We start from the raw sequence: 27,740 nt of genomic DNA on the forward strand, positions 1-27,740 counted from the left end.
AGCTTTTAATATTTAACATAAAATCATTTCTACAGAGTAGAGACTCACACAAACCGTTGCATAATTTATATTTATTGTAAATGATTTGAGGGAATACATTTAAGGCAGTTATGTACAAATATGACACTCCAGATGAAATGGGTTATGAGTATAAAATCATCAATAGGGGCTGCGTAGCAGCGATTGCAGGATCCCAGAGTCTCCAACACTTCAGGAATCATGGTGACGTCCAGATCCCAGACTTTCCGATCCGCATCCCACGAATCCACGCATTTTACGTGTAACTTCTGTGGGGTAAAAACTCACAACAACAGAAGGATGGAGCTCGTGTGGCGCCTGCTTCTGTGTGCTTGTGATTTCACGTAGCAAAAGATAAAACTGTAATAAAACAGCACGACTCGTTACTGTCCGGAGAACACGATTTTGTAGATCTCGCTGTAGTTTTCCACAAAATGCACTTCCAGTCCTTCCGTGATGTAGTCGGCCAGATCCGAGAAGTCCTTCCTGTTTTCTGCAGGCAGGATGATGCAGGTGACGCCGGCTCTCTTCGCCTGCCGCAAGAATCAAAATAGGTTACAGAATACAGCATATATATGTATAAATATATATACATACACACACACATATATATATATATATATATATATATATTCACAATTATCCTTAAGTAAATTAATAATTTATATCTATACAAATGTGTCATATTGTGATGTGTATTAACGGAAATCTGTTTTTTTTCCCCCCTTCATTTCAGTATAAACATCCAAACATTCTTAAAAAAATAATAATAATTTACTTAAAAGGCAATATTGTGTGAGATATTAATGTATCTCATACATAATGTAAAAAACTAATTTACAAATATGTGATTGTGAAACAATAATCAATAGCCCAATGAAACAATCATATTCTGCCACACTGGGGAAAAATAAATAAATCATGCTTTTGTAAATCATAATTACCGAAATTATGACATACTAAGTCATAATTAAATGAAAAGTTAAAATTGACAAAAAAAAAAAAAAGTGAAATTATTACAATCAAATTGACATCAAAATTATGACAGTATTTTTTATGAGTTAAGTCGAAAATTGACATACTAAATTGAAATTATGACATACTAAATCATATTTATGAGTTGAAAAGTTGAAAATGACATACTAAGTCATTAAATGATGAGTTAAAATTAAGACAAAATGAAATGACATACTAAGTCGAAATTTACATACCAAGTCATTTTTATGAGATAAATAGGTCAAAAGTTAAAAATTATTACATACTAAGTCACATTTATGAGATGAAAAGTTGAAATTATGACATACTAAATCATATTTATGAGATGAAAAATGTCAAAATTATGACAAAAAGTTGAAATTATGACAAGTCATAGATGTGAGTTGAAAAGTCAAAATTGACAGTCATATTTATGATGAAAAGTTGAAATTATGACATAAAAATTAATAGTTTTTTCAAAATTATGACTTGGTATGTCCATTTTTACTTTTTATGTAATAATTAAGATTTACCACAGCATGATTTTTCTTTCTTATATGGTGGAAATGCAATACCATACAAAGCCCTGCTAACTCACAGCAATGGTCTTTTCCTTGATTCCTCCGACAGGCAGGATCTTCCCGGTCAGGGACACTTCTCCTGTCATGGCCACGTTCTGACGCGCTGGTGTGTTGGTGGCCAAGGACAGCAGAGCCGTCACGATGGTGCATCCGGCGCTCGGCCCGTCTTTAGGAGTCGCACCCTGAACAGAAACAAACGCATATTTAACACCTACTGAACCTTCGACTCCTGCCCAATCACAATTAAAGGTAATTAAAGACTTCAGGATTGCTAGAAGCAGCTGTGATCTTCACCTCAGGCACATGGAGGTGGATGTGGGATCCCACGAGGAACTCGTTCTCAGGTTGTTCCTTCATGAGGAAGGAGCGGGCGAACGTGTATGCGATCTTAGCGCTTTCCTTCATCACGTCTCCCAGCTGCCCCGTGAGCTCCAGCGTTCCGTCTTTGGCACTGTCTTTCCCCTGCGGTTCCCTCGGTCGCCTCAGAGAGGTCTCGATGAACAGCGTCGAACCGCCTGCGGAGGAAAGCAGGGTGAAATGATGCTTTATTTACAGCAGGGTTTCCCAAAGTGACAGAATGAAAAGCTAATGATCAATTAAAGTGATAAAAAATGAAAAATTACAATAAATAAATAATGTCCAAATAAAAAGTCAAAATAAAGCGCTAATTAAAAATTAATCCTTAAAAATTAATATAAATGTTAATATGTCAAAATAAAGCACTAAATAAAAATTAATTAAATCATAAATTAATATAATGTTAAAATGAAAACTAAAATAAAGCACCAACTAAAATTGAATTAAATTACAAAATAAATTGTCAAAATAAAACAATCAAAAAGCACTAAAAATTAAATCATAAAAATGTAATATTTATATAATGTTAAAATGTCAAAATAGAGCATTAACTAAAAATTAAATAAATCATAAAAAATAAAATGTTGAAATTAACTATTTAACATATAATTAATTAAAACTAATTTAATAATTAATTAAACAGCAGCAACTAAGAATGAATGTATCAAATGTACAATAAAAATACATGATTTAAAACTAAAAACAAATCAAAAAAGCACCAACTAAATGTTATGTAAATAATGTGCAATAAATAAATAATTTCAAAATTTTAATTTAAATACATAATTTTAAAATAAAATAAAAGTCAAAATAAATGCACCAACCAAGAATGAACTTTTTCATAAAAAAATGTCAAATTAAAATACACAATTTTTTAAAGCAAATGAAAATAAAGCACCAACTAAAAATCAATTAAATCATGAATATGTAAGATTAAAATAATTACATAATTCTAAAATAAAAAAAAAACTAAAACACTCACCAAACAAGACCTGCATGTCATGTGACCACTAGCCAACATCAGAGAAAGGTGAACATGTGACTGTGTTGTTAAACGACTGAAATATTAACTTAAAAACCTGAAGGCCTTTCCATGCAGAGTCTGAGGCAAACTTCACAAATCTTTTCATAGTGAAGTCTGGAAACGAGTGCACCGTGTTCTCGGTTGAACACTTACCCATTGCCGTCCACGCCAGGCCCATGACAACTCCCGGTGGTGTGACATCGTACATTCGGTCCACAGTGAAGATGGGCTTCCCGACGTAATCCTGGAGGTTGTCCGGGGTGACATTGACCACCGTTTCATCGCCACTGACAATCCGGAACGCTACTTTTCGGAACACCTGTGAAGGTACAAAACTTGGCTAGACTTTCAGAACACTCCTAAAGACAGGTAAGAATGACCAACAAGCGAGTCGTACCTTCTCGACTTGCTTCTGAAGGTTCCTGACGCCGCTCTCCCGGCAATACTGTCTGATGAGCACGTTCAGAGCCTCGGGGGTTATTTTCGCCTTCTGGTCATCCAACCCACATAGAGTTCGCAACTGGGGTACCAAGTATCTCTGTGGTGGTCACAAGAACCAGGAAATGACTAAGCAAAGTTGAACTTTGACACCAACTTCAATGCATCTAGTGAAACGAAACTCTTCTCCTGAGCAACATAACCTGATGCATTGATTATCTTAAGATAGTTTTAGCTTTGTTTTTGTCAACCTTGTTGCTAGTCTAAGGTGGTCTACCAGGTCGAAACCAGGTCTAACAGTTTGTAGTCCAACTGATTGATCATCTAGTGCAGTGAATGACCAGGTAGAACCCATGTATAACCATCTTAAGCTAGTTCTAGCTAGGTTTTGTCATTTTTGTTGCTGGTTTAAGGTGGTCTACCAGGTCAAAACCAGGTCCACCAGCTTGTAGTCCAATGATCAACCATCTAAAACAGCTAATGACCAGGTAGAACCAATGTACAACCACCTTAAGCTGGTTTTAGCCGGGTTTTGTCAACCTTGTTGCTGGGCTAAGGCGGTCTACCAGGGCAAAACCAGGTTCATCAGTTTGTAGTCCAACTGATCAACCATCTAGTGCAGCTAATGACCAGGTAGAACCAATGTACAACCACCTTAAGCTGGTTTTAGCCGGGTTTTGTCAACCTTGTTGCTGGGCTAAGGCGGTCTACCAGGGCAAAACCAGGTTCATCAGTTTGTAGTCCAACTGATCAACCATCTAGTGCAGCTAATGACCAGGTAGAACCAATGTACAACCACCTTAAGCTGGTTTTAGCCAGGTTGTCAACGTTGTTGCTCGTCTAAGGTGGTCTTCCAGGTCAAAGCCAGGTCCACCAGCTTGTAGTCCAACTGAATAATCATTTAGAGCAGCCTGAATCAGCTAATGACCAGGTAGAATCTACGTACAACCTCCTTAAGCTGGTTTTTGCTGGAGTTTGTAAACCTAGTTGTAGGATTGAGGTGGTTTACCAGGTTGACACTGGGTTAACCAGTTTGTAGTCCATCTGATCAACCATCTAGTGCAGTTAATGACCAGGCAGAATCTACGTACAACCACCTTAAGCTGGTTTTTGCTGGAGTTTGTCAACCTAGTTGATAGTCTAAGGTGGTCTACCACATCAAAACCAGGTCTACCAGCTTGTACTCCAACTGACCAATAATCTAGAGCAGCTTGAATCTACTTACATTCACCTTAAACTGTTTTTTGCTGGAGTTTGTCGACCTAGTTGATGGTCTAAGGTGGTCTACCAGCTTGTACTCCAACTGACAACCATCTAGTGCAGCTAATAACCAGGTAGAATCCATGTACAACCATCTTTAGCTAGTTTTAGCTGGGTTTTGTCAAACTTGCTGCTGGTCTAAGGTGATCAACCAGGTTAAAACCTGGTCCACCAGCTTATGGTCCAATTGATCAGTTACTGATCAAGTAGAATCTGTGCACAACCATCTTTAGGGGCTTTGCAGCTCACAGCTTGTTAACTACCGGTCTTGAACCAGCAACCTTCCCGTTTTGTGGCTTTAAGCTTTACCCACTATGCCAGACCCAAATTGTTGAACTGACCCAAAAAACGTGTTGTTGATTTTCAGGAAAAGAGACCAAGTGAACGTACCTCCGCAATGGCCAATTTCTCCTGAGCAACGTAGCCTGATACGTTGATCATTTCCATTCGGTCTCTTAAGGGTTCTGGGATGGTGTCGAGAACATTGGCCGTACAAATGAAAAGCACCTAAAAACCAAAGGAAACACCAGTGTAGGTACAATGAAAGCAGAGTATCCATCCAATGAATGGTGATTTTCGCTAGTTTATACCTTAGACAGGTCAACAGGTACATCCAGGTAGTGGTCAAGAAAGTTAGCATTCTGTTCTGGGTCTAAAAGCTCAAGTAGCGCAGAAGATGGGTCACCCTGGTAACCTCTACCTATTTTGTCAACCTGCAAAACAAAAAGATGAATTCAGCTGCAGTTATTTCCACACACCTAAAGAACAACAAAAGTTTTGGTAGGGTTAGAGTTAGGATTAAGTTTATAGATCATACCTCATCAATAAGGACCAATGGGTTTTCAGTCTTAGTTTTCTTTAGACACTGGATGATCTTTCCTGGCATTGCACCAACATATGTTCTCCTGCAATGTACGAACAGTTATATACAGTATCATGTACTAAGAGCTTGAAAAGAAGTGTAGACTCTTCAGAAAGTTCAGCAACACCCACCTGTGGCCTTTAATTTCTGCCACATCCGTCATTCCTCCCACGCTAAAACGGAAGTATTCGCGATTAAGTGCTCTGGCAATTGAACGGGCGATACTGGTCTTGCCAACTCCAGGAGGTCCATAGAAACACAAGATCTTTCCTTGTGTGCTGCCTTTAAGCTGGCTTACAGCAATGAACTCCTGCATGAATGAACAAGGACCAGGGTTAATAGGATTTGAAAAGCAAATTTCTCCCATACTCAGTGGACAAAGGTTGAGGCGCTTATGCTCGATTTTTACCAGAATGCGTTTCTTGACGTCATCCATTCCATAGTGGTCCTCTTCCAACACCTCTTTGGCTTGGCCCAGCTCCAGGTTTTCCACACTGTTGGTGCCCCACGGCATGGAGGTCAGCCAGTCTAAGTAGTTACGGGTAACGCTGGGGATTTTGAATGAGTGAGTTTGAATGAGTGAAATGCCATCTTAAGGAGGTAAAACTGCTTTGTGGAACATGGCAGTTGGTTTGCTGTTGGACTTAGGTGGTCTACCAGATCAAATCCAGGTCCACCAGGTTGTAGTCTAACTGATCAACCATCAAGAGCAGCTAATGACCAGGTAGAATCTACGTACAACCACCTTAAGCTGGTTTCAGCTGGGTTTTGTCAAACTTGTTGCTGATCTAAGGTGGTCTACCAGGTTGAACCAGCTTGCAGATTAACTGATTAACCATCCAGAAAAGCTAATGACCAAGTAGAAGCTATGTACAACCATCTTAAGCTGGGTTAAGTCTGCCTTGTTGCTGGGCTAAGGTGGTCTAAGGCAGTCTACCAAGTCAAAACCAGGTCCACAAGCTTGTAGTCCAACTGACTAATCATCTAGAGCAGCTAATGACCATGTAGACTCTATGTTCAACTATCTTAAGCTAGTTTTAGCTGGGTTTTGTCAACCTTGTTGCTGGTTTAAGGTGGTCTACCAGATCAAAACCAGGTCCACAAGCTTGTAGTCCAACTAATTAATCATCTAGAGCAGCTTGAACCAACTATTGACCAGGTAGAATCTATGTACCATCTTAAGATGGTTTTAGCTGGGTTTTGTCAACCTAGTTGCTGGTCTAAGGTAGTCTACCAAGTCAAAACCAGGTCCGCTAGTTTGTAGTCCAACTGATCAACCATCTAGTGCAGCTAATGACCAGGTAGACTCTATGTTCAACTATCTTAAGCTGGTTTTAGCTGGGTTTTGTCAACCTTGTTGCTGGACTAAGGTGGTCTAAGGCAGTCTACCAAGTCAAAACCAGGTCCACAAGCTTGTAGTCCAACTGACCAACCATCAAGAGCAGCTAATGACCAGGTAGACTCTATGTTCAAGTATTAAAGGTAGTTTTAGCTGGGTTTTGTCAACCTTGTTGCTGGTTTAAGGTGGTCTACCAGGTCAAAACCAGGTCCACAAACTTGTAGTCCAATTAATTAATCATCTAGAGCAGCTTGAATCAGCTAAAGATCAGGTAGAGTCCATGTATAACCATCGTAAGCTGGTTTTACATGTGTTTTCAGCTTCTTGTGCTTTGTAAACCTTGTTGTTGGTCTAATGTGGTCTACCAGGTCAATTCCAGGTCAAAATCCACGTACAACCATCCAAAGCTGGTTTTAGCCATGTTTTGTCAAACTTGTTGCTGGTCTAAGGTGGTCTTCCAGGTCGAAACCAGGTCAACCAGTTTGTAGTCCAACTGATCAACCATCTAAAACAGTTAATGACCAGGTAGAACCCATGTACAATCATCTTAAGCTGGTTTTAGCTGGGTTTTGTCAACCTTGTTGTTGGTCTACCAGGTTAAAACCAGGTTCACCAACTTGTAGTACTGCTGATCGACCATTTAAAGCAAATTGGAGCAGCTAATGACCAGGTAGAGTCCATGTACAACCATCTTTTGGCTTTCAGCTTCTTGTGCATTTTTAAAGGACATTAGAAGAAGAGACATTATAGTAATCATAGACTATATTTGTTTATAACAATGATGAACTCCTTACTTGAACTCTGAGGAGTGATTATCTAACAGCCCCAGTTTGTTCAGCTCCTCGTTAATAACGTCCATGATGTGCTGAGGTACAGTGCGATCCTTCAACCTCTCCCTGAACTTCTCCTCAATGGCGTCTTTGTCCTCCTTCTCCAGGCCGAGCTCCTTCTTAATGATCTTCAGCTGCTCCTGGAGGAGGTACTTCCTGTGTGTCTGCTTGATCTTCTCCTCAACCTGACCATTAAAACAAACAGGCGTAAAATAACGGGAAACCCCAATGAATAAGACACAGCAGGTCATGAACTACATGAACTCGTGTCCTCACCTCCCTCCCAAGACGCTGCTGTAGTTTACTCAGTTCGTATTCCTTCTTTAGCAGAGAAAGTGCTTTGTAGAGTCGTTTGGGAATCTGTAATGACAGTTTTCCTGTTAGACTCACATTGACGTTCTGAGACACGGTTTTGGGGGTCATAAACGTACGTTTGTTTCCTCCAGGACGTCCTGTAACTCGTGCGATTCGGCCCCGGTCAGTGCCGCCCCCATGTCGCTCAGGTAAATTGGGTTATCTACCACTCTCTGACCAGCCTGCATCATCTGGAGCACAGACTCTCTACCAAACACACGGACAGACAAACATGTTGACAAACATGTGCCTTAGCATGCGGTTTTAAACAGCCTCTTTTACGTCTCTTACCTGTACAGTGGATTCAGAGCAATAATGTCACGTATAGTCTTGACGATCTCAGCAGTCAGAGCCTGGTTTAAAACAACAGAACGTATACTATAATTCTAAACTAGAAAATTTTAAGTCGCTTTGGATAAATGCATTTCCGGTATCCTGGAAAATGCTTAGCATACTGAACCATATTATCGTTAACTAAAACCAAAAAAAAAAATGCTACTTGAAAATAGTATAGAAATAGAATAGAAATAGAATAAATTAAAAAACTTCTCATTTTTGTTTAAGCTGAAGTACTAAAACTGAAACAAATGATAAAACTCTATAGACATTTGACTTTAAAGTTCTAATTTTTATTTAAATTATAAAAAAAGCACTAAAAGGGAAATAAAAATGAATATAAACTATATAGAAATATTAAAAAAAATCGAATAAATGACAAACACTAAAACTGAATAAATGAAAGAAAATCACTAAAACTATATAAAAAAGTGAAAACAAAAAAACTGGAATTCAAAATATTAATAAAAATATACTGACATATTGAAAAATAGACAGGCGATACTGGTCTTGCCAGTATAAATAAAACAATATTTTATTTTATTTCAACAATCTAATTTTTGTTTAAGTTGAAGTACCAAAACTTAAATAATAATGAATAAAAACTATATAGACATATTTAAAAAGTGACAAACACACACAAACACCAAAAAATGAACTAAAATTCAAGTAAAAAAGGAAAATAAAAATGAAATCTAATTCAAAATATTTATAAAAACTATACAGACATGTTTAAAATAAAGACATTTTATTCAAATATTCTCATTTTCATTTAAGTTGAAGTACTAAAACTAAAATAAAAACTACAGAGACAAAAAAAAAAAAAAAAAAAAACACTAATAAAAAAGACAAAACAACAAAAATCACTATGAAATTGAAGTGAAAACGGATAATATGAAAATAAAGTCAAGCTGAAAATACGAATGGAAACTATAGTGATAGTAAAGTAAGGCTGACCTTGACTTCTTCTGTGACCTGGAAGTCCTCATGGATCACGTTGTCCACCTCCACCATGAGGACGCTGGGCAGAGGAAGCGCCTCCACCACCAACTCTGCTTCCCGCACCTTCCCCTCCATCGCCTCCGCCAGCGGCACCGAATCCTTGCGGGATCGCTTCTGCTTCCGGCGCGGGGCTTTCGTGTGTTCACCTTCAGCCTCGACCTCCAGGGACACGGGCTCCTCCGGCTCAACATCCAGCTGCTTATTGATGCGGATCCTGGGAAACGGTGGGAAAACAAGGTCAGACAACTTTCCCGAGAAACACTTTTTTCCTCAGTTAGTCCACAAAGTTTGTTGTGATTCCGACCATCACCTTCTGTGTCCCATCACAATCATACGAAGTTTGTCTCCGAGGTCCTGCATCTCGTGGATCTGCACAAATGTCCCGGTGTGGTAAACGGCATCCAGACTCTCCACCACATCCGACTCGTTACTGAGAAACAAACGCACCGCAATCAGCGTGAAATCAACTGGAACTGTAATACAGTCGTTATATCAACCGCACAATCACTTACTTGTCATCTTTCTTCAAAAAAACCCCTGCGTATGGCTGAGCGAGGCGAACTTTTCGCCTCAGCAGGTCCATGAGCTGCTTGTTTTTCACCTTAAGATGCCAAAAGATTCACAAATACGCATATTAGCTGGAGTGGTAATATTTCTCTGGGTAGCTAAAAGCATTAACATGTTTTCTTTATTTTTTATTCAAAAGTTCAAAATATTATATATCGTAGTCAAGTGGGGCTATAACAACTAATCAATCAATAATATTTTTTGTTTAAAACAGAAATCACGATTTTCCACGATTTTGAATCTGAACAGACAACTAAACAAAATATGTAATTTTTCTTAGAGGTTCTGACAAATTGTTAATGGCTGCAGTCAAAATGTTTAAAAATGATTGATTTAAAATGTTTAATCAATCTGAATGAATTATTTTTAAAAATTGGGTTGAATGAATGATTCAATGACTCACTTATAAATACTTGTTTCATCACTGGATGAATCAGCGTTTTTGAACAAATCTCTTGAATGAATTAATCAATGACTCACTCATAAATACTTCACTTGTTTCATTACTGCATCAATCAGAGTTTTTGAACAAATCTCTTGAATGAATGATTCAATGACTCACTCATAAATACTCCACCTGTTTCATTACTGGATGAATCAGCATTTTTGAACGAATCTCTTGAATGATTGATTCAATGACACGCTCAAATACTTCACTTGTTTAATTACTAGATGAAATCAGCGTTTTTGAATGAATCTCTTAAATGAATGAATCGATGACTCACTCACAAATACTTTCATTACTGGATCAATCAGAGGCTGTGTCCGAAATCGCCCCCTATACCCTTAAATAGGGCACTATTTGAGGGGACAGCCATTTGTAGTGGTGTCCGAAACCATAGTGGACGATGTTGAGTGCACTCATTCAATCCCACAATGCACTGCATTAACAAGATGCACGCTTAACGGCTAGAGAATACCCATAATGCACTGTGAGAGTCGCGCACTGAATGTATTCCCGCGTCTCGCCAGGAGATGGCGCCCGCAGCTGAATCAATCATCCATTCAGTTTCCAAACCGCGCTGGTCCAGTATAATATCATACAGGTATAATTTCCTTTTTAATTGATCATTAAATCGTTTAATTAAGGTTTGTACATGCTAGTTTTCATGGCAGAGTTTAACATAAATATTCATTACTACTGGAGCTGCCAGTTTGCTACATTTCAAAAGATTAAACAGCAGCACAAACTATGTGAAATCGGCAGCCCTTCCAGTGCACTCAGTGTCCGAATTCAGTCACTCGTTTCATTCACTCCTTCAAGTGGACTATATTAGTGGAGTAATGTAGGGAATAGTGAATGATGGTATAGGGGGCGATTTCGAACACAGCAAGAGTTTTTGAACGAATCTCTTAAATGAATGAATCAATGACTCACTCATAAATACTTCACTTGTTTCATTACTGGATGAATCAGCATTTTTAAGGAATCTCTTGAATGAATGATTCAATGACGAATACATTTTTTAATAGTCGCTTGTCGCCACCTACTGGTGTAACGATGTAAATGATACAATCATCATTTGAAGCATCAAGTTATTTTCAAAGGGTGATTCACTCTATTTTGATCTCTATCATAGAGATCAGTGTTTATATCCAAACTATAAACTTTTATCCCAGTACTTCTGTGATAATATGAATTATTGTAAGACAGAAATTGATACTGTGTGGTTGAAAAGACTGTTTGTGAAGCCGTTTCATACATAAACATGACAACGGCTCTCTCTGGATCAGCGGATCAAATATGATACTCAACGCAAATATGCAAACTTTTTTAAAGATTTTGTCAAAATGTTCAATAAATCGTAAAAATAGATTTTTTGGACTATTATTTCATAGATCTGGCTTACAGGGTTAAATGCATCAAACAAAAGCATATTGTTTATGCGCTTGTGGATGTGGAGTACCGACTGTGTTAATAATTGATTAAAATCTGATTAATCGATCCATCCTATTAACCGAAGAAATAATCGACAAATGAGTCTATTAAGACAATCAGTCCCCATTATCAATGTCTTTAAATCAGAAACATTGCAAGAAAACTGCTGTTTTCGATAGAGAATTTCATGAAACTACAAGACATCAACTACTCGAGTACTGACATGATATTTAACCAGGTCAAAAAATACACAAACTTCTCAGGAAAGAACTTTCTAGATACTCCATTCACTCACTCAGTCTCTCTCTCTCACACACACACACACACACACACACACACACACAGTGGATGATGAAATCACCAGCAAACATCCATCAGAAAGTAAACACTACAGTAAAACACACAAAACTTGACTTTAAAAGCAAACTATACTTATTTATGTCATAAGCTACTTTTTCTTGTATCGATTAATCGATTGTTTTTTCCACCTTGTTTGTTTAATAAAACTGATTGCGTCATGCGCGGATGAGACCATGTGAGATCACCTCAATGATTTTGATGAATCTTGGAAACACGGGATTCCTGTTGACAGCGATGAGAGGCACGTTCGGGAAAACCTCGGGGACGAGCATCGGGGTGAGAGCGGTCATCTGAGGAGGAGAGTACGGACCTTCATCCCCTCCAGACTCATCTGGAGCTCCACCGCTGCTCTCCGCTCCGTCCTCTCCAGAAAACCCGCTGCCCTTATTCCCGAAGAGAAACCTCCTCTGACAGCCGCTGCCGAGGCTCCCGGAGCCCGCGGTGACGCGACTCCACCTGTCAGTCACCATGGATGCTGTGATTCTCGCGTTGTGTAATGACTTTCTGCTGGAAATGCTGGAATACGAGCGTTGGATGTGGATGAAGCGGCTCCCGCTGAGCGGGTCCCGCGGGAATAACGCGTTTAATCCGGCTCTGATCATGACCGCTCCGGCTGATGAAGCTGTGCTGATGCTTCTGGACACTGGACGGTATGATCTCCACATTCTCATGTACGCCGCCATCTTTGATCTGGAGTATTCTGTGCGAGGAGCACGTGACCGCGCAGCTGTCTAGTTCTGATGACGGCGTAAAGAAATGACACGCCCCCCACATTTGCATATTAACACGAGAACGAACGTAACATTATTATGTAAAGTTATAAAATTAATAAAATAACATAAAAAATAGTACCACAGTATAATAAAAACAAACCGATAAAGATTTAAAAAGTGCCTTTTCTATCAATACCCTACTTCATGTTCAGTTCCTTCCTGCATGGGAAATCATTTCTAATTAAAAATGCATTTCAAAATTGTTCATCAATACTAAGAACACTTCATAATAAGACCCATATTCTCAATGTCTGTAAAGTACTTATTTATGTACTAAATATACATCTACTGCTTCATTTATGAATCAGATTTTTATATATATTCCTTTAAAATCATGCATTATTACCACATGTAATATTTTAAATATTGTATTATTGATAAAATTACATTTGATTGTACTACTTGCCTGTGACGTCATCTACCGGCGCCCCCAAAATACACGTGTGTCTGTGGCTCAGTAGCTCGCGACACGGTGAGGTGAAACGTGTCGAAATAAAGCTTATAAACGGGTAATTTGCCACAGAAACCATGGGTAAAAAACTCAAAGTCGGGAAAACCAGAAAGGATAAATTCTATCATCTCGCAAAAGAAACGGGTAAGTCGCGTAAACGTGAACATTAAGATGCATGTGTGTGATATCACGAAGTACCACGTTATTACCTTGTTTTTTTAACATTAACTATAGTAATAGCGGGTGTTTTGAGATTACAGTAGCCTGTCATTCCTCAGAGTTTCATAGAAGTGTCATGGTAATCATTTAGTACTCTAGCATGGAATTACAATCTGATACCATGCCTATACTATGGTAATACCATGTGTTTACCATGTTGTAGGAATATACTGATGTTCTTATTTTTCACAAATTCCGTATTTTCCGTTTATATTTTTGTGGACTTGTAGTAGTCAAAAACGTGTAATTAATTGAAGTCATGAAACGTATTTAATGTTGCAAGATTTTATTTAAAGTGTAACAAATATGACATTTTTAGGGCCTTATACAATTTTTATTTCTGGTTTTTCATTGTAATTGTTCTGGATTCCATTTTAATGGTTTAATGAAATTTTAATAATGTCTAATAAATTGAATTTATAACACTTTAACAACTTATATATTTTTTTACGGTAATAGGGCCCTATGAAATGTTATTTCCTTTTTCTTTTTTTTTTCTCAGAAATCCTGTGTTGTGTGTTTAAATTTTCTGGATGTATGATTTAATGCAAAATGTATTACCAGAAACATGTGATCATTTAAATGAAGGTTCGTTTATCGTTGCTCATTTAAGGTTATCGGTCCCGATCGTCGTTCAAGCTCATTCAGCTCAATCGTAAGTTCCAGTTTCTTCAGAAAGCTCGAGCTCTGGTGGATCTGTGTGCCGCTCCAGGAGGATGGTGAGTAAACACTGCTGCTTTACTAATGTGTCTGTGCGGGAGTTTTAGGGCTGGGAATCAAAAATCGATTCCACATATTGCTTCCTGTGAGCTCTTTTGAATGGTTTAAAACCACATTAAAGTGCTAGAAGATGCAAAAGAGAACTCAGTTCGGCACTTGTGTGCTGTTTTCTGTGCTGGACACATCCAGAGCACAGAAAAGAGCATCCATATCTTTTGCATCAGTTATGATTTAAGTGAATGTTAAAGGATTAGTTCACTTCAGAATTAAAAATTCCTGATAATTTACTCACCCCCATGTCATCCAAGATGTTTGTCTTTCTTTCTTCAGTGGAAAAGAAATGAAGGTTTTTGAGGAAAACATTCCAGGATTTTTCTCCATATAGTGGACTTCACTGGGGTTCAACGGGTTGAAGGTCCAAATGTCAGTTTCAGTGCAGCTTCAAAGAGCTCTACATGATCCCAGACGAGGAATAAGAGTCTTATCTAGAGAAACCATCGGCCATTTTCTATAAAAAAAAATAAAAATTATATACTTTTTAACCACAAATGCTCGTCTTGCACTGCTCTGTGATGCTCCACGCATTACGTAATCACGTTGGAAAGGTCACATGTGACGTAGGCGGAAGTACCGATCCAGTGTCTACAAAACGAACGTGCAAAGACTAAGTCAAACGGCCTTTACAAAAGTAAAGGTAAAAAAACGATGTCGGGCGATTTTGAAGTTGGAGGAGAAAATGAGATGGAGTTTTTCGCCCTACCACGGTACTTCCGCGTGACCTTACGTAACATGATTACGTAATGTGTGGAGCATCACAGAGCAGTGCAAGATGAGCATTTGTGGTTAAAAAGTATATGATTTTATTTTATTTTTTAGAAAATGGCCGATGGTTTCTCTAGATAAGACTCTTATTCCTCGTCTGGGATCGTGTAGAGCTCTTTGAAGCTGAACTGAAACTGACATTTGGACCTTCAACCCGTTGAACCCCAGTGAAGTCCACTATATGGAGAAAAATCCTGGAATGTTTTCCTCAAAAACCTTAATTTCTTTTCGACTGAAGAAAGAAAGACATAAACATCTTGGATGACATGGGGATGAGTAAACTATTAGGAGATTTTAATTTCAACGAATCCTTTAATTAGTCTAGTTTATTAGTTAGTAGTTCTTTAGGCTGCTGATATTTGTTCATGGTATTCAGCTGCAACAGAATGTTTTGCAAAAATAAATATTTTGATATCTAAATGTTGGAATATTGGAATATAGAAATCAGAATAGCTAAAATTCAAACGATACCCAACCCTATTAATGACTGACCCGTCTGTCTTTCTCATTCAGGCTGCAGGTGGCGTCAAAGTTCATGCCCGTGTCCAGCCTCATCATCGGTGAGTGTGATTTGAAGTGTAATGTCACTGATTCAGACTCAGAGATCCAGTGTTGATGCTCTTGATTTGTTGCCAGGTGTGGATCTGGTGCCGATCAAACCCATCCCGAACGTGGTCACCCTGCAGGAGGACATTACGACGGAGAAATGCAGACAGGTTTGTGTCGCCGCATGCTTCAGTCTGGTCAGATTTGTGACCGCAGCACTGACGAACGCTCTTCTTCCGTCAGGCTCTCAGGAAGGAGCTGCAGACGTGGAAGGTGGACGTGGTCCTGAATGACGGCGCGCCCAACGTTGGTGCCAACTGGCAGCATGACGCCTTCTCTCAAGGTACAGGAAAATGGCACGTATAGAAAGTCCTGAGCGTGTCAGAAAGCATGGAGTGTCATTGGTTGTGTTTGTGTCCTGCAGCGAGTCTCACTTTGATGGCTCTCAAACTGGCCTGCGAGTTCCTCACGAAGGGCGGCACGTTTATCACTAAAGTCTTCCGCTCCAAAGACTATCAGCCGCTCATGTGGATCTTCCAGCAGTTCTTCAAGAAGGTTCAGGCCACCAAACCACAGGCCTCGCGAAACGAGTCCGCTGAGATCTTCGTCGTCTGTCAAGGGTAAAGCTGTAGTTCATTCTGTTTGTTCATTTTATGTTGCTTAATTGTTCTCTTGTTTATATATCACTTGTTCTATAACACAGTCATTTGTTTTTCATCTGCTTGTCTGTATTGTTCATTCTATTGTTCGTTCTGTCTCTCACTTGTTTGTTCTATTGGTCATTCTATAAATGTCTGTTACAAAAACCACAAACTAATATAAAAAGCAAAGAGTCAAACTGGCCAACTAAATGAAACACTGATCACTGATGAAAAACATTTTCAATAAAACATCAACATCTAAACCTGTTAATTCTCAAAAAGAACTGTAGAAGGATGACAAAAATAAAGTCAGTCTGGTTTGTAATAAGAGATTTAATGTCTTTTCAGTTGATTTCATCTAAGGCTGTGGCTGGAAGTCATTTGTAGTTCTTGTGTTTCTCTTTCCTTCAATAATCGAACGATTATCACTCAATTTATCACTTAAGCCTCTAACTCTTAACGCTGCTTCAAACGTACATCAAAATGTTGATGTACATGTTGACGTACATCAACATGTGCGATATATATATATCGTCTATGATATCATAATTCTTGATTTTAATGATCTGAAATTATCGAGTATGTCGCTCACTTTACAAAAACCAAACAAAAACACACACATTGAGTCTAGTAGGTTAGACTAGTGTGCGTGCATATTTAGTGTAGGCTTTCACTGCGTGATTTAGACTATTAAAATGCCTTTAGAATGCCCCAGAATTCAAGATAAGGGGCAAAAATGACCCTGTATATCTTTTATATTATTTAATATAGGTAACCAATATTAAACAAAGAGCGCCGTTTTTCTCCAAATATCAGCACGATTACAAATGTGATACTGATTTTATACAGCGTACAGTTTAATGAACAAGAACTTAATATCAAGTGACTTACATTTTAGACACCAAAATGCCTGTTTCGTTCTATTTTGCCTGAGAAAATAGTTCCAAACAAAGTCCACAGAACTGTTTTGCGTCTCTTGAGCAACACTTCCTGAATGAATCAGCCGTTTGAATGAATCGGTTGAATCTCAATGACTTGCTCATTAACAGTGATTCGCTGCCACCTACTGGCGGGTTTAATTTCACGTTTTAAAGGATTAGTCCACTTTCAAATAAACTTTTCCTGATAATTTACTCACCCCCATGTCATCCAAGATGTTCATATCTTTCTTTCTTCAGTCGAAAAGAAATTAAGGTTTTTGATGAAAACATTCCAGGATTATAATGGACTTCAATGGCCTCCAAACGGTTGAAGGTCAAAATTACAGTTTCAGTGCAGCTTCAAAGGGCTTTAAACGATACCAGACGAGGCCATTGAAGTCCACTATCAGGAGAATAATCCTGTAATGTTTTCATCAAAAACCTTAATTTCTTTTCGACTGAAGAAGGAAAGACATCTTGGATGACATGGGAGTGAGTAAATTATCAGCAAATTTTCATTCAGAAGTGAACTAATCCTTCAAGTGTCTTCATTTTTGAATAATTTCAAATAACAGTATTTAACGTTTTATGTTCAGCATTTCAAAACATTATTTAAGCATCTGTAACTGCTCTTGACTGATTAACTTTAATAAAGTTTAATCTATAGGCCAGTTATATAGTTGTACATTATATTACAATTTCTGTAGCTTCCTGTTTAAACCTACATGAAAAACTTGAAAAGCACAGTTTCATTTATGTGTTTGTTCTGTTGTATTTATTTTGGCTATTACTCATAATTTAATTATTTGTTACTATTTTATTACTTACTGTCCATTTGTCTAACAATATTTAAAATTTAAGTGAGTTAATCTAGTAGCTTTTGGTGTCATAACCCTATTTATTAAGGTTACAAGTATCAAAAACAACAAAAGCAATAACTAGGCTTATTTTATAGGCCCATTTCCTTTTCTTTTACTTGGGGCAAGTGATAATTTTGGCGGGGCAAGTAAAAATTTGAACCACTGGCCCAACTGGGCCAGTACAAAAAATCCTTAGCGTTGAGCCCTGGAATGATAAACTTTCATAACAACGCAGCACTGGTCAACTACATGTGCTTCAGTGTTGCCAGATTGGAAATGTCCAAGCATCGTACCAGAACCTCAAAATAATCGTATTTGGAAGAAAACGTACAGAATACAGGTATTTATCCAGACCAACAACTTTTTGACCTGCAAATTACCACAATAGATAAATAACTAGGTGTACCTTAGTGGGAAGGTCCAAACTCCAAACGTTAACTTGTGCTTGTGAGAGAGAGTCTGATTGGCCGAGAAGACGTAACGTGAGATGAGATGGAAGACGTGCGTAACACGGTATGACGGTAGATGTCGGATCCACAGCTAGATCAATGAGTATAGAAGCCATATGATTACAACGACCATCATTTGAAGTGTCACAAAGTTCTGAAATTATCGTACATTATGGAATTTTTTTCATTATTTATCGTACAGAGGTCAAAATACAAATACGATAATTATCGTACGATGTGCGCTGTGACTGCATTTGTGTGAGAGAGCGACAGAGGGCGCTCTCAGCCAAGCGACGGCTCGTAAAGCTCAGCAGGACCTGAAATTATATCTGCGCTAAACTTATTTTTTGTCTCTAACTCAATCACAGGCAACTGAAACCGTACAATTTACTAGCCATTGGCTAATTAAAGACATTCTTTAGTCACCTCTCGTGGAATTTGGTCACATGTGAGTGATTTACAGTCTATATTATCTATCGTTGGTTTGTTCTATCTTTCTATCATTCCTTCGTATCGCTCGTTCTATAATTCTATCATCTGTTTTATCTAAGGTCTGTATCTGTTCATTCTATCGTCGTTCTGCCTCTGTACTTTTTGTTTTTGTTGTTTGTTCTGTCTGTTTGTCTATCCGTCCATCTGTCTGTCTGTATAAATATATTTCTCTTATCCTTCAGGTTTTTTGGCCCCGGATAAAATTGACAACAAGTTCTTTGACCCCAAACATGCTTTTAAAGAGGTCGATGTACAAGTGAAAACTGTGAAAGAGCTGGTTACCAAAAAAAAGCCCAAAGTATGTCTTACTATGCTTCGCTTATGTTTGCATGAATGTGTTTTTGTGAATATATTTTTTTTAAATTATTTTTAAATATTGTTATAGATTTTAAAATGTATACATTTAAAAATGTTTTATTATTGTTATACAATATTATATATGTATTTTTGTAGATCATATATACCTAATTGTATCTTAAGTCTGTTTTATTTTTTTGTACTTTTTAACATTATGAAACGTTTTATTCTGTATTTTCCATTGAATTGAACCTGTTTCCTCTGCGGTGTTTCAGGCTGAAGGCTACAGCGATGGAGATCTCACTCTCTATCACATCTTCTCAATAACAGAATTCTTAAAGGCCGAAAACCCTGTTGATTTCTTGAGCAAAGCCAATAAAGTATGTTTTCAAGCCTCTTCTGGCATACAACTGACGTCAGTAAACATGTTTGCCCATGTATTTCTCCTCCTGATTTCCATCTGTTTTGCTCCAGATTACCTTTGATAACCCCGAGCTTGAATCCCACCCCCTCACTTCACCAGAAATCAAAGAGTGCTGCTCAGATATTAAAGTCTTGGGCCGAAAGGAGCTGCGGTGAGTCCTGGTGTTGATGTTTATATGTAGGACGTCCATATATGGAGAGCTGAAATCTGATTGGCTGTTGTGTTTGTTTTTAGTCTGTTGCTCTCATGGAGATCCAAGCTGAGGAGGTTCCTGGCTAAAAAACTGAGGCAGGAAGCCCAGCAGCTGGACCAGGAAATCAAGTATGTAATTATTACATCATATAATTTATGTCATATAGTGAAGATTCATTATTAACTGCGCATTTTAACGTAGTCTCAGCTCAAACGATGAAGAGAGCGATACTGATGAGAAGGAAAGCAAGAAAAAGGCAGGAGAAAAGAAGGAGAACGAGGCGGACGACGAGGAAGAGGAGATGGAGAAGAAACTGGCGGAGATGAAGGCCGAAGAGTTTTCCGATCTTAAACGGTAGATTCACATCACTTTGTTGTTTTAGTATCATCGATATATCTATTGTAGTTAGTATTTTCACGATTTTATGTAGTATTTTCTGTTTTCATTTTAAAGATTAAGTAATTTTGTGTTTTTGACATTATTATTTTTTTTTTTAAATATATCAATATTGTTTTTAGTTGTAGTGCATTAAGTTTATTTTAGTACTTAAAATGTTTTATGTTGTATTTATTTTAATTGTGTGTGTGTGTGTGTGTATAATATATATTTAAATATTACACATAAAATATTTAATGTTTAAAAATAGATTAGATTGTAATTTTAATTGCATTTTTAATACTTATTTTTTAAAATATGAAATTAGAAAATGTAAATAATTTTATATATATATTGTTATATTTAAATTATTTTAAAAACTTTAATAAAACTTAAAAAATAAGAATAAGTTTCTATTAAGTTAAGTTATAAGTTAAATTTTAATAAGTTTTTATTAATTTAATAAGTTTCTATTATTTAAAAATTAAGAAATATAAAGTAATTGTAAAAAAATTATTTCTATATATGCTTACATGTTTTAAAAATTACAAAAATATATTTTAAAATTTTAGTATTTTTGTGTTTTTGTCCTTTTTTTTTAGGTTTTTTTTATGTCTATATAGTTTTTAGTTGAAATTCATGTGGTTTTTGTTAGTTTTGTACTTGAATGAAATGAAATGTTGCCTTGAAGTTTTTTTTATATATTATTTCAGGTAATGTGTGTTTTATTTCAAGTAATATTTGTAAAATGAACTAACGATAATAACCCTGGAAAAAAAAAAAAAAAAAAAAAAAAAAAAAACGTTTTTCACCAAACGCACCTTCGAAACTGGTATTTTTTATTTTTTTTATTTTTTTAATTGGTTTGACCTTTGATTTTTATTGTGTATTTTTGTCTCTCTCTTTTTATTTATTTATTTTTAATATGTCTGCATAGTTTCTAGTTTTAGTTAACGATAATAACCCTGCTTTACAAATGTTTAACTGGTGTTTATTTTAACGTGTCTTTGTTGGTAAACAGGAAAAAGAAGAAGCTCCTAAAGGAACGACGGAAACAGAGAGAGAGAGTGGAGCTGAAGATGGATCTTCCTGGAGTTTCCATCGCTGACACCAGCGATTGCGCCATGTTTTCCCTCATGGCCATCAAAAAGACAGAGGCAAGAAAACCCCAACCTGCCTCCTCTAGATGAGCGGTTCCTGGGCTGGCGTGTGCTCACGGTGTTTCTCTGTCCTGCAGGGTCTCAGCGCCATCACACAGGGCGACATGAAGGGAGCGGACGCTCTGCTGGAGGAAGAGGAGGAGGAGGACCTACACCTCTCTGACGAGGACGAAGACGAGCACGTGTCTCTGGCCTCTGACCTCGACTCGGACGACCTCGAGGAAATCGAGACGAAAGAGAGAGAAATCGAGGCAAAGATACCCAAGAAGAAAAAGTATGATATATATATATATATATATATATATATTTTTTTTTTTTTTTTTAAATAAGTGTAAAAATATATAATATAAAATAAATGTATAAACTATACATTTAAATAAAATAAACAATTATTTATATTTTATTTATTATATATATATATATATATTCTTTATTTTTTGTTAAAAAAATATATCAATTGTATTGTTACATTAGATTTTCATTAGATATTTCTATTAAATATAAAAAATATAATTTATATACTTAAAACAAAACAAACTTAAATGTTTAATTTTTTAATTAAACTAAATAATATACAATAAATATATAATGAATTATATTTGTATTATGTTTACAAGTGTTTTAAATATAGACATAGGATAAATATATATAATTTAAATAATTCTTAAAATATAAACAAATTGATATTATATATGTATATTTATTTTTTAATAACTAAGCAAAATAAAAATCTATATTTATAGTTATAAATATATTTTTATTTTGTTTACATTGTGTAGTTTACTATAAAAGTAGATAATTTGTGTGTATTTTCATTGTAGCAGTAATTGTTAAAACAATTTTTTCAGAAACTGTACTTACCATGGTTAATGTTTGTAATATTTCACACAAAAAGTGAGAACATAATGCGTGTTTGAAACAAAATGAAGATTAAATGGGGAAAAAAACAGTGACACAATTTTCACGTCTGAACAAACTGTAGGTCTCAGTGTGTCGTTGATGAAGCACTTTTATTTTGGAGGATTTCAGCGCTGTTTTTGCATTTCCTGCAGAGTTTCGTTTGCCAGCGAGCAGCAGGACGATGGGGAAACCAACGGGAACGAGTTGCTCGTCGAACTGGAAGGAAAAGACGAGAAGAAAGAGCGCGAGGCCAATATGTGGTTCAGCAAGGTGTGAATCACTCATTTAGACCAATGCGGATCCCTAAATCCGGTTTACGGTAGATTTTAACGCTTTAACGTCTGCACAGGACATCTTTGCAGAGCTGGATCTGGATGACGACAGAGACGCCATTAGTGAACTGAAACAAACCCAGCTGCTGCAGTCTGGAAAGGGCAAAAAGAGGAAAGCGGAGGCGGAGCCTGCCGCACAGGAAGAGGAAGTGGCCACGCCCTCACAGGAAGTGGAGAAGGCTGGAGACGAAGACGACAGCGACTCCGATGATGACAGCAGCGATGACGAGAGGTGACGTTTATATATTAGTTCATATTAGCACTGCGCAAGCTCAATTCCATTCCCTAAAGAAACTAATGTGTTTTTCAACAGGGAAATTGCGCAAATGAAACACGCCTCGGCGGCCGTCGGCATGGGAGGATTGGCTGATGACGACGACTTTCAAGTTGTTCCTGTTGAAAAAATAAGTCAGTTCAGAATCATATTCAACATTTGACATCATCAGAATTGTATTTAGGGGCCAAGAACCGTAATTTATTTGTTAGTCGTCACCGTCGTCGTCTTATTACGTTTGAGTCTATGGTCATAGCCCATAGGACCGTATAGTAAAAATTTGTGAAATTTGGCACACGGATAGAGGACAGTCTGAACAATAACCACAAAAATTTTTAAGCCTCTAACTCAATCCCTCTAGCGCCACCAACTGTCCAAAAACCGTAAGGGCTAGAAAGAAGATTCTTGCACCCTATGACGTCATTTTCCGCCATTTTAAATTTTTGGATTTCTAGCTCCTGCTTTGATTTTCACGAACATTGAATCAGGTCATCTTCAGACCATGGCGACACACAAACGTAGAATTTAAGTTGATTCATAAAACCATTCTCAAGTAATGCGTAAATGAATTCGACAAAATGTGACGCAGTGATATCCGCAACACTTTAGCGTATTCTGACCAAATTTAGCGTGTGTTATGACAACTATAGCTTGAGGGTATCTGCACAGTTTCAGCACAGTGCCACCTCGTGGTCACGAGATATGAAAATTGGTATATTTGCTTATAACTTCTCAATGGTCTGGCCAAAAATCACAATACTGGTCTCATTAGTTTCGGTGCAGCATGCCGAGTCAAATGATACCCAATTTTCCCATGTCGGGCATTTTAAATTTTGGCGCAAATACTATATTTTATGCGCGTTGGCATGTCATAATGAATCTCGCCAAGTGTCATCAGCACTCAAAAGTTTAGAAACTCAAATTATAATGAAATTTAAAAGTTTTGGCCTATTGTAATGGAACTGGTCTTGATGGATTCCTTGGATTGTGAACAAACTTCCTGTCTGCCATTTTGATTTTCTTTAAACCTACTTTTTCAAAGTCCTCCTAGACCGTTTATCTGATTTTCACCAAATTCGAGTCAGATCATCTTCAGACCATGCTGGCAAAAAGTTATGGATTTCTTGTCGATGGACGAAACTGCTTTTGTTTACCGCATCAATGAATTTAATGGCATATAGCCAAACTGCATATGCTCTGGAAAGATTTGACATATTGACATATTGACACCAAACTTTATGCGTGTAATTATCACCCAACACTGACCACACCAGATCAATTTGGTGTCAGTGCCACCTATTGGTCAAAAGTAATAAGTAATTATGTCTCATTACAAGTGATTGTATTTATGGGCTTTCAATTATTTTGCTTAAAATCATCTCCAAATGTCTTTACTCATTGTTTCAGTTGCTCTGATGCTTCATACCTTGATTTTTAGCTCCTCATTCTGCCTCTGTGGTGTTTGGCCCCTTAATTCCTGCTTGTAGCTATATTTAATTTGTGTAATTATTTTCTGTTTCACAGATAAACGTGCTCGGATTCTTGACGCGGAGGGTTTGGCGCTCGGTGCTCAGATCGCCACCTCGAAAAAGAGAGCACGAGACCTGATCGACGGCTCCTTCCACAGGTGAGAGCGCAGACATCTGTTAGCCGTCACATTAGCCGCGTGTTTGAGGTAATAAAGTCGTCTTCATGCTGTTCTTGCAGGTTTGCGAACTCGGACGACATGACCGAAGTTCCCGCCTGGTTTTTTGACGATGAAAAGAAGCACCGGATGAGGCCTGTTCCTGTCACCAAAGACATGGTGGAGGAATACAAGCAGAAATGGCGGGAAATCAACGCCCGTCCCATCAGGCGCGTGGCAGAGGCCAAAGCCCGCAAGAAGAGACGGGTAAGAGCTCAATGGCTTTCAGATAAGCGTTAAGACATATATTATTATTATTATTATTATTATTAGCATTATTCACTAATATTACACATTTTAGACTTGGAAAAAATATTTTAATAATTCAAGGAAATCAATAAAATAGTTATACTAAAGTTGAGATATTTATTACTATTTTTATTATTATTATTATTATTATTATTAATAAATATATTAATATAGTTGTTTTAATAGTGTTATTAATGTTATAGATGTTTATGATTTCATTTTACTAGTTTGAATTTTAGTAGTTTAGAGTTTTTTTATTATAAAATATTAAAAATATACTATTTTATATATATATATATATATATATATATATATATATATATATAAAAAATGTGTTTACATGTTATTGTTTTATATATAACAAGAAAAATTTAAACATCTTTTAAATATAAAAATATTTATTTATTATTAATTTATTATTATTAATTTTATTGATGCTATTCAAAAGGTTCTTATTAATTTTTACTTTTTGTTTTTTTTTAAAAATTGTTATCCAGTGGAAAATGATATTGAAAAACTATTTCTGATGCAAGAAACCTTGACAAACATACACTGACTTCAGGAAAAGTCAAACTAAATATGGTCTTTAAATGCATTTTTTCTTGTCGTAGACGTTGAAGAAGTTGGAACAGGCCAAGAAGAAGGCTGAAGCCGTCGTGAACACGGTGGATATTTCAGAGCGGGAAAAAATGGCACAGCTCAAAAGGTCAGTCTTGGCATTGAGGCGCAAGCTTCATTTCATGTCAAACTCATGAAAACTCATTTTCACTTTCCTTCGCTCGCAGCATCTACAAAAAGGCCGGCGTGGGTAAAGAGAAGCAGGACGTCACATACATTGTGGCCAAGAAGGGCGTCGGAAGCAGAGTGCGGCGTCCGGCCGGAGTCAAGGGCGCTTTCCGTGTGGTGGACGGACGGATGAAGAAAGACACGAGGGCCGCACAGAGGAAGGATGAGAGGCAGCGAGGCAAAGGAGGGCGGGGCAATAAAGGAGGGCGGAGCAATAAAGGAGGGCAGGGCAATAAAGGAGGGTGGGGCAATAAAGGGGGGCGGGGCATGAAGGCAGGAAAAGGACGTCCGAAGAAGTGAGCGACGCCCCTCATGCCCTCATTTAGACTGAGTTAATTTGGCCAGCCATGTCGTTCTGACTGGATTATTAGCGCTGTATGCTAATATACTCCTCCCGCCTCTTGTTACCGACAACATGCTGCTTTGCTCGGACTTTGACACACTTGACTACAAATAAGGGGCTGAACCTTTAGACCAATCAGACGTGGCTCAGATCGTTGATGTTTTTCAGCATTGTTATAATGCTGAGTGTTTTCATGTTTAACATATACTTTGTGGTATATGAACTTCAGGTGTATACAGTAACCTTCTGATTTTTCTGGATTAATTATGCCAATGTGTATGCAAAAAAAAAATAAAAATCTGCTTGGATTGTTAGTGACTTTTTAAATAAATACAAGCTAAAATCGACAATGTGTCATTTAAATTTTATTCATATACAGTACACAAGTAAATATACTATTAAATATATGTGTGCGTTTATTTGTATGTTTTTATTTAAAAAATATTTAATGGATTTTGCAATGAACAGGGATGGGAACTGAGAAGCGGTTCTTATCCAGAACCGGTAGTGTTTTTTGAAAAGTACCGGTGTTGTGACGAATCGTTGAAGTCGCTACCTGATTGGCTAATCTTAACCCCACCCCTCATCCTAACAGCTCCTCCACACCTACTCCTCAACCTACCAATACTAGGGGGGTAATAATATGGCAGGGGGTTCAAATTCGGCACACCTGTTCCGTGCAAAAATTTTAAGTTTCGGTTCTGAAAACAGTTCTGGAATCTTACTGTTCCCAACCCCTAGCAATGAATTACGATTCTCAAACAATCTTATCGATCCTTAAAAATTCCATATTTGAATGTACATGTACTTGCATACTTATTACACAAATGAACGTGGCCGGCTACATACATTTTGATACCAGGTTACTCTATCCGGACATGCAGAATCTATCACAAAATTGATCAATTTCAATGCAAATTGAATATTTTATAAATTTGACTCCAAGTTGGCGCTGACATGGTTCCCAGAACGTTGTGGAAACGTTAGCTTCCGTTTCCCAGAACAGATATTTTAATGTTCTCTGTTTGCTAGCCTGGAAAGTTTTCTTTAAATTAAAGGTTTGTTGTAGAACATTACCCTAACATTGTTATTTGTGTTCCAAACAAAATTATATTCCCATCACTAGTTTGCTTATTTATTACGTGTTTATTACGTGTTTAATACGGAGCCCGGCGCGTCACCTATAGGAGAAAAAAAAACAATCCGTGCCGACGGTTTTGCAATCCGTTCCCTCAGTTTATAAACCGTGCTCACGAATTCTTAAACTGTTCCCTCGGTTTAACAAATCGTGCCCACGGATTAATAAACCGTACCCACGAATTTCCAATCCGTGCGCTCAGATTTTGCAAACCGTACCCTCGGTTTTTAAATCCCTTCCCACAAATTCATAATCCGTGCGTACGCTTTCGCAAATCCGTTCCCACGGGTTTGTAAAAACTGTACTCACGGATTCATTTTAGAACTCCCCCAGGTGAAAAAATACTATAGTAAATACTAGTGTTTTTGAACCATACTATAGTACATTGTAGTATACTGTATATATAATAGTATTTACATTGTTAATGAATGCTACAGCATACTGTAATAATAGTGAACTGATCAACTGTTATAAATACTGTAGTATACTTTAGTTTTTTTACTACAGTAA

The 27,740-nt window shown here is 37.3% G+C and overlaps 2 protein-coding genes across 2 annotated transcripts; one reads left to right on the top strand and one right to left on the bottom strand.

The window, feature by feature from the left end:
• Window positions 1-55: 55 nt before the first annotated feature.
• On the bottom strand, window positions 56-12,896 carry lonp1 (lon peptidase 1, mitochondrial). The gene is made up of 18 exons (XM_051911362.1): window positions 12,368-12,896; window positions 9,889-9,977; window positions 9,687-9,806; window positions 9,332-9,590; window positions 8,330-8,391; window positions 8,116-8,245; window positions 7,961-8,044; window positions 7,649-7,869; window positions 5,925-6,063; window positions 5,647-5,825; window positions 5,471-5,558; window positions 5,244-5,366; window positions 5,044-5,160; window positions 3,353-3,493; window positions 3,109-3,274; window positions 1,869-2,089; window positions 1,592-1,756; window positions 56-551 (listed from the first exon to the last, which is right to left on the bottom strand). The coding sequence occupies exons 1-18, from the start codon at window positions 12,863-12,865 to the stop codon at window positions 402-404; spliced, it is 2,952 nt and encodes a 983-aa protein (XP_051767322.1). The 5' UTR covers window positions 12,866-12,896; the 3' UTR covers window positions 56-401.
• A 469-nt stretch (window positions 12,897-13,365) lies between these two features.
• On the top strand, window positions 13,366-26,442 carry ftsj3 (FtsJ RNA 2'-O-methyltransferase 3). Its single transcript, XM_051911363.1, has 20 exons — window positions 13,366-13,550; window positions 14,239-14,344; window positions 15,681-15,727; window positions 15,804-15,883; window positions 15,957-16,056; window positions 16,138-16,330; window positions 19,256-19,373; window positions 19,648-19,752; window positions 19,847-19,947; window positions 20,031-20,117; window positions 20,191-20,343; window positions 21,386-21,521; window positions 21,602-21,798; window positions 22,577-22,694; window positions 22,774-22,988; window positions 23,070-23,164; window positions 24,555-24,657; window positions 24,738-24,921; window positions 25,575-25,669; window positions 25,749-26,442. The coding sequence occupies exons 1-20, from the start codon at window positions 13,484-13,486 to the stop codon at window positions 26,047-26,049; spliced, it is 2,601 nt and encodes an 866-aa protein (XP_051767323.1). The 5' UTR covers window positions 13,366-13,483; the 3' UTR covers window positions 26,050-26,442.
• Window positions 26,443-27,740: the final 1,298 nt, after the last annotated feature.

Source organism: Ctenopharyngodon idella, chromosome 10 (assembly GCF_019924925.1).
Source record: "Ctenopharyngodon idella isolate HZGC_01 chromosome 10, HZGC01, whole genome shotgun sequence".
Taxonomy (NCBI): domain Eukaryota; kingdom Metazoa; phylum Chordata; class Actinopteri; order Cypriniformes; family Xenocyprididae; genus Ctenopharyngodon; species Ctenopharyngodon idella.

Bases quoted from the DNA above. Each gene is read 5' to 3' on its own strand.
- lonp1 (XM_051911362.1), bottom strand. From the start codon at position 12,865: ATGGCGGCGTACATGAGAATGTGGAGATCATACCGTCCAGTGTCCAGA. The intron at 7,870-7,960 runs GTGAGGACACGA...TTTAATGGTCAG, and splicing joins AGCAGCGTCTTGGGAGGGAG to GTTGAGGAGAAGATCAAGCA. The intron at 1,757-1,868 runs GTGAAGATCACA...GTTTCTGTTCAG, and splicing joins TCCACCTCCATGTGCCTGAG to GGTGCGACTCCTAAAGACGG.
- ftsj3 (XM_051911363.1), top strand. From the start codon at position 13,484: ATGGGTAAAAAACTCAAAGTCGGGAAAACCAGAAAGGATAAATTCTAT. The intron at 21,522-21,601 runs GCAAGAAAACCC...TCTGTCCTGCAG, and splicing joins TGGCCATCAAAAAGACAGAG to GGTCTCAGCGCCATCACACA. The intron at 22,989-23,069 runs GTGACGTTTATA...GTTTTTCAACAG, and splicing joins GACAGCAGCGATGACGAGAG to GGAAATTGCGCAAATGAAAC.